General features: G+C 42.1%; 1 protein-coding gene across 2 annotated transcripts in view; it reads right to left on the bottom strand.

Annotated features, from left to right (window-relative positions):
- LOC139551701 (calcium-binding mitochondrial carrier protein SCaMC-2-B-like) overlaps positions 1 to 17,278 on the bottom strand; it is a 44,220-nt gene that overhangs the window by 15,080 nt on the left and 11,862 nt on the right. Inside the window, exons 1-4 of one of the 2 annotated variants that reach the window (XM_071362968.1) lie at positions 6,147 to 6,248; positions 5,834 to 5,960; positions 5,446 to 5,533; positions 4,229 to 4,340 (exon numbers count right to left, since the gene is read on the bottom strand). In XM_071362968.1, the coding sequence (XP_071219069.1) occupies positions 4,229 to 4,340; positions 5,446 to 5,533; positions 5,834 to 5,960; positions 6,147 to 6,176 (357 nt within the window). In that variant the 5' untranslated portion in view covers positions 6,177 to 6,248. Of the gene's footprint in view, positions 1 to 4,228; positions 4,341 to 5,445; positions 5,534 to 5,833; positions 5,961 to 6,146; positions 6,249 to 17,278 lie in introns of those variants that run through there. The other variant, XM_071362967.1, reaches the window with a different exon arrangement.

Below are 17,278 nucleotides of genomic sequence, written 5' to 3'. Positions count from 1 at the left end.
CTCCACTCCCTAGCATACTACTTGCCAATGTCCAGTCTCTTGACAATAAGGTTCATGAAATCCGAGCACGGGTAACATTCCAGAGAGACATCAGGGATTGCAACGTTCTCTGCTTCACGGAAACATGGCTAACTCAAGAGACGCTAACGGAGTCGGTGCAGCCAGCTGGTTTCTTCACGCATCGCGCCGACAGAAACATACATCTTTCTGGTAAGAAGAGGGGCGGGGGTGTATGCCTTATGATTAACGAGACGTGGTGTGATCATAACAACATACAGGAACTCAAGTCATTCTGTTCACCTGATCTAGAACTCCTCACAATCAAATGTCGACCGCATTATCTACCAAGGGAATTCTCTTCGATTATAATCACAGCCGTATATATTCCCCCCCAAGCAGACACATCGATGGCCCTGAACGAACTTTATCTGACTCTTTGTAAACTGGAAACCACACACCCTGAGGCTGCATTCATCGTAGCTGGGGATTTTAACAAGGCTAATCTAAAAACAAAACTCCCTAAATTCTATCAGCATATCGATTGTGCTACCAGGGCTGGTAAAACCTTGGATCATTGTTATACTAACTTCCGCGACGCATATAAGGCCCTCCCCCGCCCTCCTTTCGGAAAAGCTGACCACGACTCCATTTTGTTGATTCCAGCCTACAAACAGAAACTAAAACAAGCTCCCGCGCTCAGGTCTGTTCAACGCTGGTCCGACCAATCTGATTCCACGCTTCAAGACTGCTTCGATCACGCGGATTGGAATATGTTCCGCATTGCGTCCAACAACAACATTGACGAATATGCTGATTCGGTGAGCGAGTTCATTAGGAAGTGCATTGACGATGTCGTACCCACAGCAACGATTAAAACATTCCCAAACCAGAAACCGTGGATTGACGGCAGCATTTGCGTGAAACTGAAAGCGCGAACCACTGCTTTTAACCAGGGCAAGGTGACCGGAAACATGACCGAATACAAACAGTGTAGCTATTCTCTCCGCAAGGCAATCAAACAGGCTAAGTCCCAGTACAGAGACAAAATAGATTCGCAATTCAACAGCTCAGACACAAGAGGTATGTGGCAGGGTCTACAGTCAATCACGGATTACAAAAAGAAAACCAGCCCCGTCGCGGACCAGGATGTCTTGCTCCCAGACAGGCTAAACAACTTTTTTGCTCGCTTTGAGGACAATACAGTGCCACTGACACGGCCCGCTACCAAAACCTGCGGGCTCTCCTTCACTGCAGCCGAGGTGAGTAAAACATTTAAACGTGTTAACCCTCGCAAGGCTGCAGGCCCAGACGGCATTCCCAGCCGCGTCCTCAGAGCATGCGCAGACCAGCTGGCTGGTGTGTTTACGGACATATTCAATCAATCCTTATCCCAGTCTGCTGTTCCCACATGCTTCAAGAGGGCCACCATTGTTCCTGTTCCCAAGAAAGCTAAGGTAACTGAGCTAAACGACTACCGCCCCGTAGCACTCACTTCCGTCATCATGAAGTGCTTTGAGAGACTAGTCAAGGACCATATCACCTCCACCCTACGCGTGCTGAGCTGTAGTCGATGAACAGCATTCTCACATAGGTATTCCTCTTGTCCAGATGGGTTAGGGCAGTGTGCAGTGTAGACCCACTCCAATTTGCTTACCGACCCAATAGGTCCACAGATGACGCAATCGCAACCACACTGCACACTGCCCTAACCCATCTGGACAAGAGGAATACCTATGTGAGAATGCTGTTCATCGACTACAGCTCAGCATTTAACACCATAGTACCCTCCAAACTCGTCATCAAGCTCGGGACCCTGGGTCTCGACCCCGCCCTGTGCAACTGGGTCCTGGACTTCCTGACGGGCCGCCCCCAGGTGGTGAGGGTAGGTAACAACATCTCCACCCCGCTGATCCTCAACACTGGGGCCCCACAAGGGTGCGTTCTGAGCCCTCTCCTGTACTCCCTGTTCACCCACAACTGCGTGGCCATGCACGCCTCCAACTCAATCATCAAGTTTGCGGATGACACTACAGTGGTAGGCTTGATTACCAACAACGACGAGACGGCCTACAGGGAGGAGGTGAGGGCCCTCGGAGTGTGGTGTCAGGAAAATAACCTCACACTCAACGTCAACAAAACAAAGGAGATGATTGTGGACTTCAGGAAACAGCAGAGGGAGCACCCCCCTATCCACATCGACGGGTCAGTAGTGGAGAAGGTGGAAAGTTTTAAGTTCCTCGGTGTACACATCACGGACAAACTGAATTGGTCCACCCACACAGACAGCGTTGTGAAGAAGGTGCAGCAGCGCCTCTTCAACCTCAGGAGGCTGAAGAAATTCGGCTTGTCACCAAAAGCACTCACAAACTTCTAGATGCACAATCGAGAGCATCCTGTCGGGCTGTATCACCGCCTGGTACGGCAACTGCTCCGCCCACAACCGTAAGGCTCTCCAGAGGGTAGTGAGGTCTGCACAACGCATCACCGGCGGCAAACTACCTGCCCTCCAGGACACCTACACCACCCGATGTCACAGGAAGGCCATAAAGATCATCAAGGACAACAACCACCCAAGCCACTGCCTGTTCACACCGCTATCATCCAGAAGGCGAGGTCAGTACAGGTGCATCAAAGTAGGGACCGAGAGACTGAAAAACAGCTTCTATCTCAAGGCCATCAGACTGTTAAACAGCCACCACTAACATTTAGCGGCCGCTGCCAACATACTGACTCAACTCCAGCCACTTTAAAAATGGGAATTGATGGAAATTATGAAAAAATTTACCACTAGCCACTTTAAACAATGCCACTTAATATAATGTTTACATACCCTACATTACCCATCTCATATGTATATGTATATACTGTACTCTATATCATCTACTGCATCTTGCCATCTTTATGTAATACATGTATCACTAGCCACTTTAAACTATGCCACTTTATGTTTACATACCCTACAGTACTCATCACCATCTACTGCATCTTGCCTATGCCGTTCTTTACCATCACTCATTCATATATCTTTATGTACATATTCTTTATCCCTTTACACTTGTGTGTATAAGGTAGTAGTTGTGGAATTGTTAGGTTAGATTACTTGTTGGTTATTACTGCATTGTCGGAACTAGAAGCACAAGCATTTCGCTACACTCGCATTAACATCTGCTAACCATGTGTATGTGACAAATAAAATTTGATTTGATTTGATCATCCAAATGCTCTCCAGCAAACTTCAGACGGGCCTGGACATGTACTGGCTTAAGCAGGGGGACACGTCTGGCACTGCAGGATTTGAGTCCCTGGCGGCGTAGTGTGTTACTGATGGTAGGCTTTGTTACTTTGGTCCCAGCTCTCTGCAGGTCATTCACTAGGTCCCCCCGTGTGGTTCTGGGATTTTTGCTCACCGTTCTTGTGATCATTTTGACCCCACGGGGTGAGATCTTGCGTGGAGCCCCAGATCGAGGGAGATTATCAGTGGTTTTGTATGTCTTCCATTTCCTAATAATTGCTCCCACAGTTGATTTCTTCAAACCAAGCTGCTTACCCATTGCAGATTCAGTCTTCCCAGCCTGGTGCAGTTTTACAATTTTGTTTCTGGTGTCCTTTAACAGCTCTTTGATTTTGGCCATAGTGGAGTTTGGAGTGTGACTGTTTGAGGTTGTGGACAGGTGTCTTTTATACTGATAACAAGTTCAAACAGGTGCCATTAATACAGGTAACGAATGGAGGACCAAGGAGCCTCTTAAAGAAGAAGTTACAGGTCTGTGAGAGCCAGAAATCTTGCTTGTTTGTAGGTGACCAAATACTTATTTTCCACCATAATTTGCAAATAAATTCATAAAAAATCCTACAATGTGATTTTCTGGATTTTTCCCCCTCATTTTGTCTGTCATAGTTGAAGTGTACCTATGATGAAAATTACAGGCCTCTCTCATCTTTTTAAGTGGGAGAACTTGCACAATTGGTGGCTGACTAAATACTTTTTTGCCCCACTGTATATGAACACAACTATGCTTTTCTATAAAGAAAAAAAGGACAAACAGCCCTTAAATTCCTTCCTTTGTTTACAGTATTTGTCATTCAAAGCTTTAATAGCTGAAGACAGTTATACAAACGTGTTTCATACTATCCTGGTAGATTTTACTTGATGAAAAACAACCAAAGCTTGTTATTTTGAACAACCCTGAGAGAAAAAGTGCTATTTTTCTTTCTAACTTAGTCTTACCGTTGAGTGTTTCCAGTGCAGGATGATCTCGGGAATGTTATTGGCGGGGTGCAGTAGGTGGTAGTCTCTCCACTCGTTCCAGTTGATGGTCATCGTGCCATTCTTGTCCATGCTGTTGACAGAGAAACAGAAAAAGACCAGAACCATTACAATGTAGCTTTTTACAGCGCATATTCTCTTTTGTTTTACCAGACCACCTATGTGTGTGTGTGCCTGAATTCAGAAGCAGTATGCTCACACATACACACCTTTTGGATAAAAGGATCAAAGCCTTTAAGTGCTGCTTTTTTCCCCTTTCCAAATTGAAGCATGAAATGGGCATTTTGTGTGTTGGGAATCATTCAGTACTCTTCTTAATTTGGACTTTTCACAAGTAATTGAAGGGATGCAGCTTTTTTCTGTCGCTTTCTTTGTAATAATGAAGAAGAAAAAACTTGGAGGGCAGAAACACAGAATAAGAAGCGAAGACGATGCATTGTCTTGTGACAGGTAGGGCAAGCAGACGGAGAGGATTCCATTACTTACTACATTATTCTGAGACCAGCAAGAGGTTGAAAGAGAAAGAGAAAAGGGAGAGGGGAGGCACAGAAAATGAGAGGACAGGGAGAAGCACACACACACATTTAGAACTAAAAAGAAAGAAGGGGGATATCATGGAATCTTAGTGATTCAGTGATTCCATATTGGACATGGTAAATGGCTAAATATGTAACAAACAAAAAAATAGATCTACATATTGGTATTAAAACAAAGATGCAACACTTCACTTCAGTCAGAGAAGAAAATAAAGCTAGGTTTATATTAACCAGAGCAAATTATAATTTCCTCCTCTAACCAATATGCCTAAAAAGTGTGCTTCCTTATATCTATAAAAACGCCAAGCCCCAAAAAGGCCATGACAGCATAGGAGTGGCAGCTCTGACCAGGGCTAGCAGGCAGTATCCCAGTGCTTGGAGGGAAACACTTCTGTGGAAGGTTCTGGTGGACTCGGGATACCCAGATGATCCAAGCATCTAGCTAACCGGTTCGCCAGTCAGGAATTAGAGGTGAAATGGAGAAAGGTGGCAAAAAAGTAGAGAGAGTAAGAAGTAGAGGGAGTATGAGGTAGAGAAGAGACAAAATGCATGCTGGACTGACTAACACAAACAGACACTTAGAGCTAATGGTTTAGACAAGAGTGTTGGGTGAGACACGTCAGCCCAGGTTGACAGCCTTACCTTTTGAGGATCTTCTCTGCCTGCTGCTCGGAGATGTTAACCCCCAGGTCTCGAAGGGACTGCATGATTTCCTGCTTGTCAATACGACCTGCGGAGCAAAAGAGTAAACATCAACATCAGCCACTCGTAAGGGATCTCACTGACCGGATATTATATCAAAGTTTTTACTACCAGCTTATAAAAGAGTATCTCAATGTATTAGACCTAAAGGCTGAATTTTCTCAGTTAATGTCATTGTGTATGCACAGCTAAAACCAATGCATAATTTCCCCCCAAGTGAATAGTACAGCATAGCACTTTGTAGGCTAAACCGTGGTTTAAGATAAACATAGTGAAAGCATTCAGTGGTTGTGTGGCTCCGGCCTATGCGGCCCCTCTGTGTTCTTACCATCGTTCTTCTTGTCCAGGCTTTTGAAGACCAGCCGGAGCTTCTTTTCGTGGTCTCTCAGATAGTGGACAAACTCCTCAAAGTCCAGCTGGCCGTCCAGGTCCTTATCTCCCGCTTTAACTATTTTCTGTCAGAAAATAAAGGAGGAGAGGATTTTTACACTTCAATGAGAATTCAAATATGAATTTACATACAGGCTGAAGAGTAGCAAGGACAGAACTGTAAGTTTAAAAAGAAAATTGACGATTCTCAAGGCAAGTGGAAATTGAAGCCTATGTTTAGTTAAAACTATGACAAAGGGTGAGCCTGTTACATTTGGATAAGGAGACCAAGACAAAGACATGGACTGAGTGATTTGAGAACAGGAGTGTAGATCAGTGAGTGGAAGGTTACAACCACAAGCCACCTGGGTCTTGTTTGCTCCAGAGTGGTCACATAGTTGACATCACCTGGTCCACCTGCTCCATTAGTGTGGAGTGTTTAGACCAGGGCTGCCTAAATTTCAGTTTGTTTCTACCTGGTAGTTAATTGCACTCACCTGGTGTCCCAGGTTTGAATTAATCCCTGATTAGAAGGAGAGGATGAAAACCCTCCAGGACCAGAATTGGGCAGCCCTGGTTTAGACCATCACAGGCACGTTGAACTCTAGCTCAGGCCTAGCTAAAGGAGCACACAGGCTGTTCAAGCCATTTAATTTAGTTTATTAATTCGACCATTAAAAAACAAAAACACAGTTAAAACATGAAAAAGCCATACATGCACATGAGTAAAATCATGGAGGATAACACATAATAAAGCCTGGGACTTATTTCCATTGTGGTCCTCTTGAGACAAGATGGCTAGGCAAGATCGAACACAGTTAAACACAGTATGGCATTGAGATAAAACATAAAAACATCTCTCTCATTGCAGTTACATCGTAGGGGTTATTCACATGGGCACAGAAGACAAACATATTTTTAAAGCTGCCCAGATGACATTGTTTTTATGGGCAGAGGCAACTCATTCCATTCTGAGGCTCCAGTATACAAGAAAGTACCCTTTCCCAGCATTACTCCTGAACCTGCATAAGCACACATCAGCAACACCTGATCTGGTGCTGTGATTGTGTGCATCCCTAACACGAGGAAAATAAATAAGATTTGATTTAATTAGTTAGATATCTGGGCGCAGAACCATAAATACTCCTGTAAACCAAACAGTCTAATCTTGGGCACCCTAGCCTCAACAGGCAGCCAGTTTAGTTCCCGAAAGCAGCTCCTGCCTATGTGGGTACGTGGACTCACCTTCAATACTACCCTGATCAGCTTATTCTGGGCTATCTGGAGCTTCCCCATCATAAGTTTAGATAAGCCCCCAAACCAGGAAGTACTAGCGTTGTCAAAATGGCATTGAATGAGGGCTGTGGCTAGCACTTTCATGGAGTCCTTATCAAGCAGTTTGGACTTTCTAGCCAAAAACTTAGTCCTGGCATTAACCTTCCCTAGAACTTTATTGGCCATGCTCACACCTCAACTTCCATCAAGGATACATCCCAGGCAGCTAACAGAGGTTTTAGTAGTCAGCACCTCACCACCTAACTCCACTCTGATTTCAGAGGACCTACTCAATGTAGGTCTGGATCCCAAAATAATTGCCTCAGTTTTACCTAAGTGCAGAGATAGCTTATTATCTCCAAGCCATTTGCTAATGTTAGTAAGCTCTGTGCTAAGTATGCTCTCCAACATAGTTTACTTTTGTGAAACACCAGAAGTGTAGTCATCCGCATAAAGGAAAAGACGGCAAGAACAAGCATCTTTCATATCGTTAATATACAGTAAAAACATTAGAGGCCCAAGCACGCTCCCCTGCAGAACGCCACAACTCATTGGTTTTGCCTGAGACAGTGACGCACTAACCTCTACTACTTGCTCTCTACCTGATAAATAAGACTTTACCCAGCCTAAATGGATGCTGCTTAACCCCAGTGCCTCCATTTTGGAGATTAGGAGACAGTGGTTAACTGTATCAAAGGCCTTTGTAGTAGAGGTCGACCGATTAATCGGAATGGCCGATTAATTAGGGCCGATTTCAAGTTTTCATAACAATCGGAAATCGGTATTTTTGGACACCATTTTTTTTTTTTTTTTACACCTTTATTTAACTAGGTAAGTCAGTTAAGAACACGTTCTTATTTTCAATGACGGCCTAGGAACGGTGGGTTAACTGCCTTGTTCAGGGGCAGAACGACAGATTTTTCTCGTCAGCTCGGGGATTCAATCTTGCAACCTTACAGTTAACTAGTCCAACACTCTAACCACCTGCCTCATTGCACTCCACGAGGAGCCTACCTGTTACGCGAATGCAGTAAGAAGCCAAGGTAAGTTGCTAGCTAGCATTAAACTTACCTTATAAAAAACAATCAATCAATCATAATCACTAGTTAACTACACATGGTTGACGATATTACTAGTTTATCTAGCGTGTCCTGCGTTGCATATAATCGATGCGGTGGGCATTCGCGGAAAAAGGACTGTCGTTGCTCCAACGTGTACCTAACCATAAACATCAATGCCTTTCTTAAAATCAATACACAGAAGTATATATTTTTTAAACCTGCATATTTCGCTAAAAGAAATCCAGGTTAGCAGGCAATATTATCCAGGTGAAATTGTGTCACTTCTCTTGCGTTCATTGCACGCAGTCAGGGTATATGCGATAATAGACTTTTGTTTTTTCGAAATGATAGTTTCCGGATTCGACCATATTAATGACCAAAGACTCTTATTTCTGTGTGTTATGTTATAATTAATTCTATGATTTGATATTTGATAGAGCAGTCTGACTGAATGATGGTAGGCAACAGCAGGCTCGTAAGTATTCATTCAAACAGCACTTTCGTGCGTTTTGCCAGTAGCTCTTCACTGTGCTTCAAGCATTGAGCTGTTTATGACTTCAAGCCTATCAACTCCCGAGATTAGGCTGGTGTAACCGATGTGAAATGGCTAGCTAGTTAGCGGGGTGCGCGCTAATAGCGTTTCAAACGTCACTCGCTCTGAGACTTGGAGTAGTTGTTCCCCTTGCTCTGCATGGGTAACGCTGCTTCGAGGGTGACTGTTGTCGATGTGTTCCTCGTTCGAGCCCAGGTAGGAGCGAGGAGAGGGACGGAAGCTATACTGTTACACTGGCAATACTAAAGTGCCTATAAGAACATCCAATAGTCAAAGGTATATGGAATACAAATGGTATAGAGAGAAATAGTCCTATAAATACTATATTAACTAAAACCTAAAACCTCTTACCTTGGAATATTGAAGTCTCATGTTAAAAGGAACCACCAGCTTTCATATGTTCTCATGTTCTGAGCAAGGAACTTAAACGTTAGCTTTTTTTACATGGCACATATTGCACTTTTACTTTCTTCTCCAACACTTTGTTTTTGCATTATTTAAACCAAATTGAACATGTTTCATTATTTATTTGAGGCTAAATTGATTTTTATTTATGTATTATATTAAGTTAAAATAAGTGTTCATTCAGTATTGTTGTAATTGTCATTTATATAAATCGGTATCGGCGTTGAAAAATCATAAAATCGGTCGACCTCTACTTTGTAGGTCAATTAGTACTATTCCACACAGATTTCCCTCATCAATCTCTTTCCTGATGAAGTCAGTGAAGTAAAGAAGACATGAATCAGTGGAGTATGTTTTTCTAAAACCCGACTGAAAATCATACATTAGACTTTGTTTGTTGACATATTCATAAATTTGCTCAAGCCCAACTCTCTCCAGGATCTTTGATGTTACACTGAAGATAGATACAGGCCTATAATTCCCAGGGTCAGACTTTATCCCCTTCTTATACAGAGGTATAACTTTAGCTTGCTTCATGTCTCTGGGAAAGAAGCCCTGTTCAAGAGAGAGATTAACGATATCTGTAATACAAAGGCCAATTTGCTCAGCAGAATCTGAGAAACCTTGCAGGAATATTATCCAGGCCTGTGGCTTTGGGGCATTTAAGCTCTGCTAGCATACTGACTATTTTGGCTGCTACCTTTGAAATAGAAAAAGAGTATGGCTGAACCCCTAACTCTGCATAATACTTTTTCACTTGTTTGTTTCCATACAAACCAGAACTGGTGGGTAGCTTGCTAACCAGCTTGCTGGCAACAGAATTTTTAAAAAAAGAAAGAAAAAGAGTTGAATTCATTGGCAACCTCTGCTTTTTCATATACCATCTCCATGTTCAGTCCAATACTGATTAGTTTTTTTGTTTGTTAATACTACTACAGCCTAGTTCCTTAAATGATTTCCAAAGCTTTTTAGGGGTCATTTTTGTTCTCATATTTTCTCAGTAAAGTAATCCCTCTTAGCTTCATCCATCCTGCTCTGTGATGTTTATATAGGACAAAATCAGGCTGCTCTTGAGAGTTCTTACATTTCTTAACGGCCTCATTCCTTGCTTGGATAGATTCTAGAATCTCATGATTAAACCAAGAGCTAGATATTTACATTTACATTTAAGTCATTTAGCAGACGCTCTTATCCAGAGCGACTTACAAATTGGTGCATTCACCTTATGATATCCAGTGGAACAACCACTTTACAATAGTGCATCTAACTCTTTTAAGGGGGGGGGGGGGGTTAGAAGGATTACTTTATCCTATCCTAGGTATTCCTTAAAGAGGTGGGGTTTCAGGTGTCTCCGGAAGGTGGTGATTGACTCCGCTGACCTGGCGTCGTGAGGGAGTTTGTTCCACCATTGGGGTGCCAGAGCAGCGAACAGTTTTGACTGGGCTGAGCGGGAACTGTACTTCCTCAGAGGTAGGGAGGCGAGCAGGCCAGAGGTGGATGAACGCAGTGCCCTTGTTTGGGTGTAGGGCCTGATCAGAGCCTGAAGGTACGGAGGTGCCGTTCCCCTCACAGCTCCGTAGGCAAGCACCATGGTCTTGTAACGGATGCGAGCTTCAACTGGAAGCCAGTGGAGAGAGCGGAGGAGCGGGGTGACGTAGATCTCTGCTTTACCTTGACCCGTCCAATCGGAGCAATCACATTCACCACATCAAGGAATCTACATTTAAAGGCTTCCCAGGCACTGCCTACCCCTACACTATCCAGCACAGGTGACCAGTCAATTTTACCCACTTCCTCCCTAAACATTTCAACACAGTATTTTGAGTCCTCTGATTCTAACTGTTTTGTGACACTTAAATATATCTTTAAAAATCATCCTTGAGAAATGGATGGGGTGCTGAGTGCCATGTGCACTTCAATCATTAACCCCTACCACAATGGGCTCTGAGCCAAGGAAGGGGAAGACCCTCTATTGATAGGGAAAGCTAGGCCTCAGATCTGCTCAGGGATTTGAGTATTGTATCTTGTACAGTCAATCTTCACTCACAGTTATGAATGTTGGGTGAGGAGTTTATCAGTGGGCGTAGGCAAGCTCAATTAGGCAATATCTGAACTACTGACCTTTAGGGAACATGTTAGTGGACAGATAAAAGAGTAACCCTTAGTTACCTTAGAGGCTTTTCTGATTGATGAAAATTCAAGGAGAAGCAATTTACATAATATGTACAGTACCAGTCAAAAGTTTGGACACACACACAGTCATTCAAATTTATATATATAAAAAAAAAACCATTTTCTTAATTGAAGAATAATAGTGAACCAAAAAAGTGTTAAAATCAAAATATATTTTATATTTGAGATTCTTCAAAGCCACCCTTTGCCTTGGGTGTAGCACCTTTAAAAATGGTTTGTTTACCCTCAGAAAGAAGGAGACACCTTTGACTGAACATAAGATAAACTCATCCATGTGCACAAGTTGGCTATTATTTCTGCAAGCGAAAACTTTGGGGCAGATTTGAAAGGAAAGGTGGACCGATATCCACCAGTTGTTTATAAAAGAGAGAATTTTCAAGGTAAAGGCCAAATTATTGAGGAAGTACAGAAGTCCTAGCGATTAAGGAAATTAGTTCGAAGTCCAGTAGTTGACACTTCGATTAACTATTGCGCCATTTTCTTACACATTCCTCAGAAATCATTCAAGTTAAGTTATTTTGACCACAAGCAAATATCAAGCAATGCATTAATCCTGTCTGTTTCTAGAAGTTTTTTGTCTGTGTCTGTGCATGGTAATTCGCTGATGGATACCTGCCAAACCCCTGATCTAGCCTGGAATAATTTAATACTCTTAACTTCTCTAGGATATGTGGGACGCTAACGTCCCACTTGGCCAAAAGCCACTAAAAATGCAGTGACAAATTCAAATATATTACAAAAAAAAATCTAACTTTCATGAAATCACACATGAAAGACTAATGAAAGATTAAAGCTACACTTGTTGTGAATCCAGCCAACATGTCTGATTTCAAAAAGGATTTACAGCGAAAGCACACCAAACGATTATGTTAGGTCAGTACATAGCCAAAGAGAGGAGTAACAAAAAGCAGAAAGAGATAAAATTAATCACTAACCTTTGATGATCTTCATCAGATGACACTCATAGGACTTCATGTTACACAATACATGTATGTTTTGTTCGGTAAAGTTCATATTTATATCAAAATCTGAGTTTAGACGGGACGCTACTGTCTCACTTGGCAAAAAGCAAGAGAAAATGCAGAGCGCCAAATTCAAATTAATTACTATAAAAATCAAACTTTCATTAAATCACACCAAATTAAAAGCTACACTGGTTGTGAATCCAGCCAACAAGTCAGAATTCAAATAGGCTTTTCGGCGAAAGAAAACGATGCTATTATCTGAGTTAGCACCATTGTAAACAAAGAGAGATAAGCATATTTCAACCCTGCAGGCACGACACAAAACGCAGAAATAAAATTATTATTTATGCCTTACCTTTGACAAGCTTCTGTTGTTGGCACTCCAATATGTACCATAAACATCACAAATGGTCCCTTTGTTCGATTAATTCCGTCGATATATATCCAAAATGTCCATTTATTTGGCGCGTTTGATCCAGAAAAACACTGGTTCCAACTTGCTCAAACGTGACTACAAAATATCTCAACTACTTTTGTAATACAACTTTAGGTATTTTTTTACGTTAATAATCGATCAAATTGAAGACGGGATGATCTGTGTTCAATACAGGATTAAAACCAACTATAGCTAGCTTTCTGGTCACGCGCTTCTATCTAACAGGACACTTCAAGTGACTCTCGTTCAAGATGGCCCTACTTCTTCATTACACAAAGGAATAACAACCAACTTCTCAAGAATGTTGACCTCCAGTGGAAGCAGTAGGAACTGCAAGCAGGTCCCTTAGAATTCTGGTTTCCCAATGAAAACTCAGTGAAAAGAGTGACCTCAAAAACAAAAAAAATCTGAATGGTTTGTCCTCGGGGTTTCGCCTGCTAAATAAGTTCTGTTATACTCACCGACATGATTCAAACAGTTTTAGAAACTTCAGAGTGTTTTCAAATGTCTTCAAATTTCAAGGAGGTTCTGGGGTTCTGAGGATAATGCATTGCTGACTGTTATTTAACCAGATATCATATGATATCTGGTTAAATAACAAAAAGTTATGAATAAAAATTATGAATTTACAATTATTTCAAAGTTATTATTTGGTGCAATTGGAAGACCAGATTATATTAAACAAAATAACTTGCACAAGTATAGCCTACGATAGAGGTGGACATTTTTTGTAATAGCGGTCAGATTATTAGTGCAATATTACTCAGAAGATAATGGTTAGCTGTAGGAGCCAGATGGCTTTGGAATGTGCTGGTTAGACTGGAGGAAGTCACAGGATTGCTATAAGGGATACGAGTGGACATTTTTGGATTAGGAAAATGAGGTGTTGAGGTCAGAAATGATGGTTTATTACCCTATTACTTAATCTTCCTATCGAAGAGAAAGAGTGCCTAAATTGGAGTATATACAGTTGAAGTCGGAAGTTTACATACACCTTCGCAAAATACACTGAAATTCAGTTTTTCACAATTCCTGACATTTAATCATAGTAAAAACTCCCTGTTTTAGGTCAGTTAGGATCACCACTTTACTTTAAGAATGTGAAATGTCAGAATAATAGTAGAGAGAATGATTTCAGCTTTTATTTCTTTCATCACAATCCCAGTGGGTCAGAAGTTTACATACACTCAATTAGTATTTGGCAGCATTGCCTTTAAATTGTTTAACTTGGGTCAAATGTTTTGGGTAGCCTTCCACAAGCTTCCCACAACAGGTTGGGTGAATTTTGGCCCATTCCTCCTGACAGAGCTAGTGCAACTGAGTCAGGTTTGTAGGCCTCCTTGCTCACACATACTTTTTCAGTTCTGCCCACAGATTTTCTATGTGATTGAGGTCAGGGCTTTGTGATGGCCACTCCAATACCTTGACTTTGTTGTCCTTAAGCCATTTTGCCACAACTTTGGAAGTATGCTTGGGATCATTGTCCATTTGGAAGACCCATTTGCGACCAAGCTTTAACTTCCTGACTGATGTCTTGAGATGTTGCTTCAATATATCCACATAATTTTCCTCCCTCATGATGCCATCTATTTTGTGAAGTGCACAAGTCCCTCCTGCAGCAAAGCACCCCCACAACATGATGCTGCCACCCCCGTGCTTCACGGTTGGGAAGGTGTTCTTCGGCTTGCAAGCCTCCCCCTTTTCCCTCCAAACATAACGATGGTCATTATGGCCAAACAGTTCAATTTTTGTTTCATCAGACCAGAGGACATTTCTCCAAAAAGTACAATCTTTATCCCCATGTGCAGTTGCACCTGGCTCCCTTGGTTAGCGCGCACTGCGCCCGGCCCGCCACAGGAGTCGCTGGTGCGCGATGAGACAAGGATATCCCTACCGGCCAAACCCTCCCTAACCCGGACGACGCTAGGCCAATTGTGCGTCGCCCCACAGACCTCCCGGTCGCGGCCGGCTGCGACAGAGCCTGGGCGCAAACCCAGAGTCTCTGGTGGCGTAGCTAGCGCTGCGATGCAGTGCCCTAGACCACTGCGCCACCCGGGAGGCCATTCTTGAAATGTTTTGACTGACCTTCATGTCTTAAAGTAATGCTGGTCTGTCGTTTGTCTTTGCTTATTTGAGCTGTTCTTGCCATAATATGGACTTGGTATTTTACCAAATAGGTCTATCTTCTATATACCACCCCTACCTTGTCACAACACAACTGATTAGCTGAAGCGCATCAAGGAAAGAAATTCCACAAATTAACAGGCACACCTGTTCATTGAAATACATTCCAGCTGACTACCACAGGAAGCTGGTTGAGAGAATGCCAAGAGCGTGCAAAGCTGTCATCAAGGCAAAGGGTGGCTACTTTGAAGAATCTCAAATATAAAATATATTTAGATTTTACACTTGGTTACTACATGATTCCATGTGTGTTATTTCATAGTTTTGATGTCTTCACTATTTATTCTACAATGTAGAAAATAGTTCAAATAAGAAAAACCCTGGAATGACTATGTGTCCAAACTTTTGACTGGTACTGTATACTATATACTTAATTTTAGTATACTGTAAACAAACTGTATTGTTTCAGTTGAGCGTACTAGAGCATTGCCTGTCTACCGGAAGTTGCTGCTGTTGCTATGGAACCTTTTGCTAGCTTGTTAGTGTAACAAATGACTAGCTAAACATTTTACGATTTCGGGTGTGTTTGTAAATTCAATCTGGAGTGATAGAGTGAGATCTGGGCGTTCGTAAATCCAGAGCATTGTCAGATTGTCCATTCGTAAATTCAGTGTTTCCCTCTCGTAGCGTTCAAAGGGCACACTGGACGCTCTGGTCAAGGAGTAGGGCTGATCCGAGCGTTCAACGGCAGTCAAGCACCCAAGCTAACTGGCTAATGTTGGCTAGCTACTGCCAGACACAAATGAGAGAACACCTCACTCTGACCATTTTACTTTCCCTAGCAGATCTGGTTATCCAGAGCGTTGGTGACTATGTGCTGCTGGCAACAATTTAATTACGCTTTTTTTTTTGCAGACCTTTTCTGATACCAGCCATATTCAACAGGTGTTGAGCGTTCGTAAAGTCATCCGTTATTCTGTGTGAGAGTGCTCTGAAATCTGAGTAGATAGCCAGAATGAACCATGTTTGTTTGAAACACACAATGACCATACCACTTAGCCAAGAATGATGTGAATAATCAAGTCACTTAACGTTGGTTAGATAGCAGATAGTTAATAATTCTGCCTGGCAAGTTCGATGTATTAGTAGCCAACTAACGTTAGGTAACTAGCTAACATACCGGTACATACTGCTGTAATGCTATGCGGTTTGGATAGGATAGCGTAGCTAGAAAATTGTCAGCCAAAGTAACGTGTAAAGTAACTTATGAAAAGTCATTACTTTACTCAACATTTTCCTAACATTTGTCATAATTAGTTAAAGCAATGAATTTGTATCCGCTCTTGTTGGACTTAAGCTACATATTTTCCGCCATTTTCTTCAAATCTGAAAACGCTGTGAAGCCACACCCATTTTCTGAAGAATTGCATTATGGGCCCTAAAAACACGGAAATAGTGTCCACTGCATGTATACTTCGTATTTTGCCTAATTTAGTACGACATCCGGGAACTTTTGGCATACTAACTTTATCCATACTATGACCAATAAGCATACTATATACTCAATTCACATCACAAATAGTACAGTTAGTAGGAGTATTCGAACACAGCTAATGCTTTTGAGATAGTTATTATAAATTAAATTAAACTGTTCCACAAAAATGTACACATGAAAACCATAACTGGCCACAATCAACAGCAACTCTATGCGAAGGGGATGTCGTGCTGCATGAGACAAATGGTGGTCACACCACCATATTGACTGGTTTTCTGATCCACGCCCCTACCTTTTTGTTTCATGTTCTAGTATCAAAAAAAGTTTTGGTATACCGTGCAACACTACCAGTGTCTAGTTGCATCTTTAGATTCCATAGTTACCACAGCTGAGAAGCACATCAAAAGCAGCTAAAAGTCCTCTGGTAAAAATAACAAAAACTCTGTCCAGCAGTTGAAGCAACCATTCCGAAACAATGTACAGAAAACTGCACACATGAAAAACACAATGGTCCTTGGCTCCAGGCGATGAGATGATCTGGGAAGATCTAAGCTGGTTTCTCAAATCAAAACAACTAGCTAGTTGATTGGAGAAGTAGTCAAATATCCAAACCAATTCAATGTTGATAACCAAAATGTCTGTATTCAAAACTTGAATAGTTATCAATATTGTTTTTAAAAACAACGCACAAACACTTGAAACAAATAATTATTGAGAAATTACAGGAGTAAACTACCAAGGCTGCCACTAGGCGCCACATCAACCATGGATGTTGGGGTGGTGCTGACGATGATGAATATGAAGTTGACAAATTGGGAAATTTCTTAGTCGTCTGGTGGTCAAAGCAAGAGTGTGAAAAGTCTGGACAACCTCTCCCTGCTCTTACGGACTCCTACC

This window comes from Salvelinus alpinus, chromosome 24 (genome assembly GCF_045679555.1).
Source record: "Salvelinus alpinus chromosome 24, SLU_Salpinus.1, whole genome shotgun sequence".
Taxonomy (NCBI): Eukaryota; Metazoa; Chordata; class Actinopteri; order Salmoniformes; family Salmonidae; genus Salvelinus; species Salvelinus alpinus.
The sequence above is the reverse complement of the archived record's forward strand: the minus strand, read 5'-3'. Positions and strand labels throughout refer to the sequence as shown.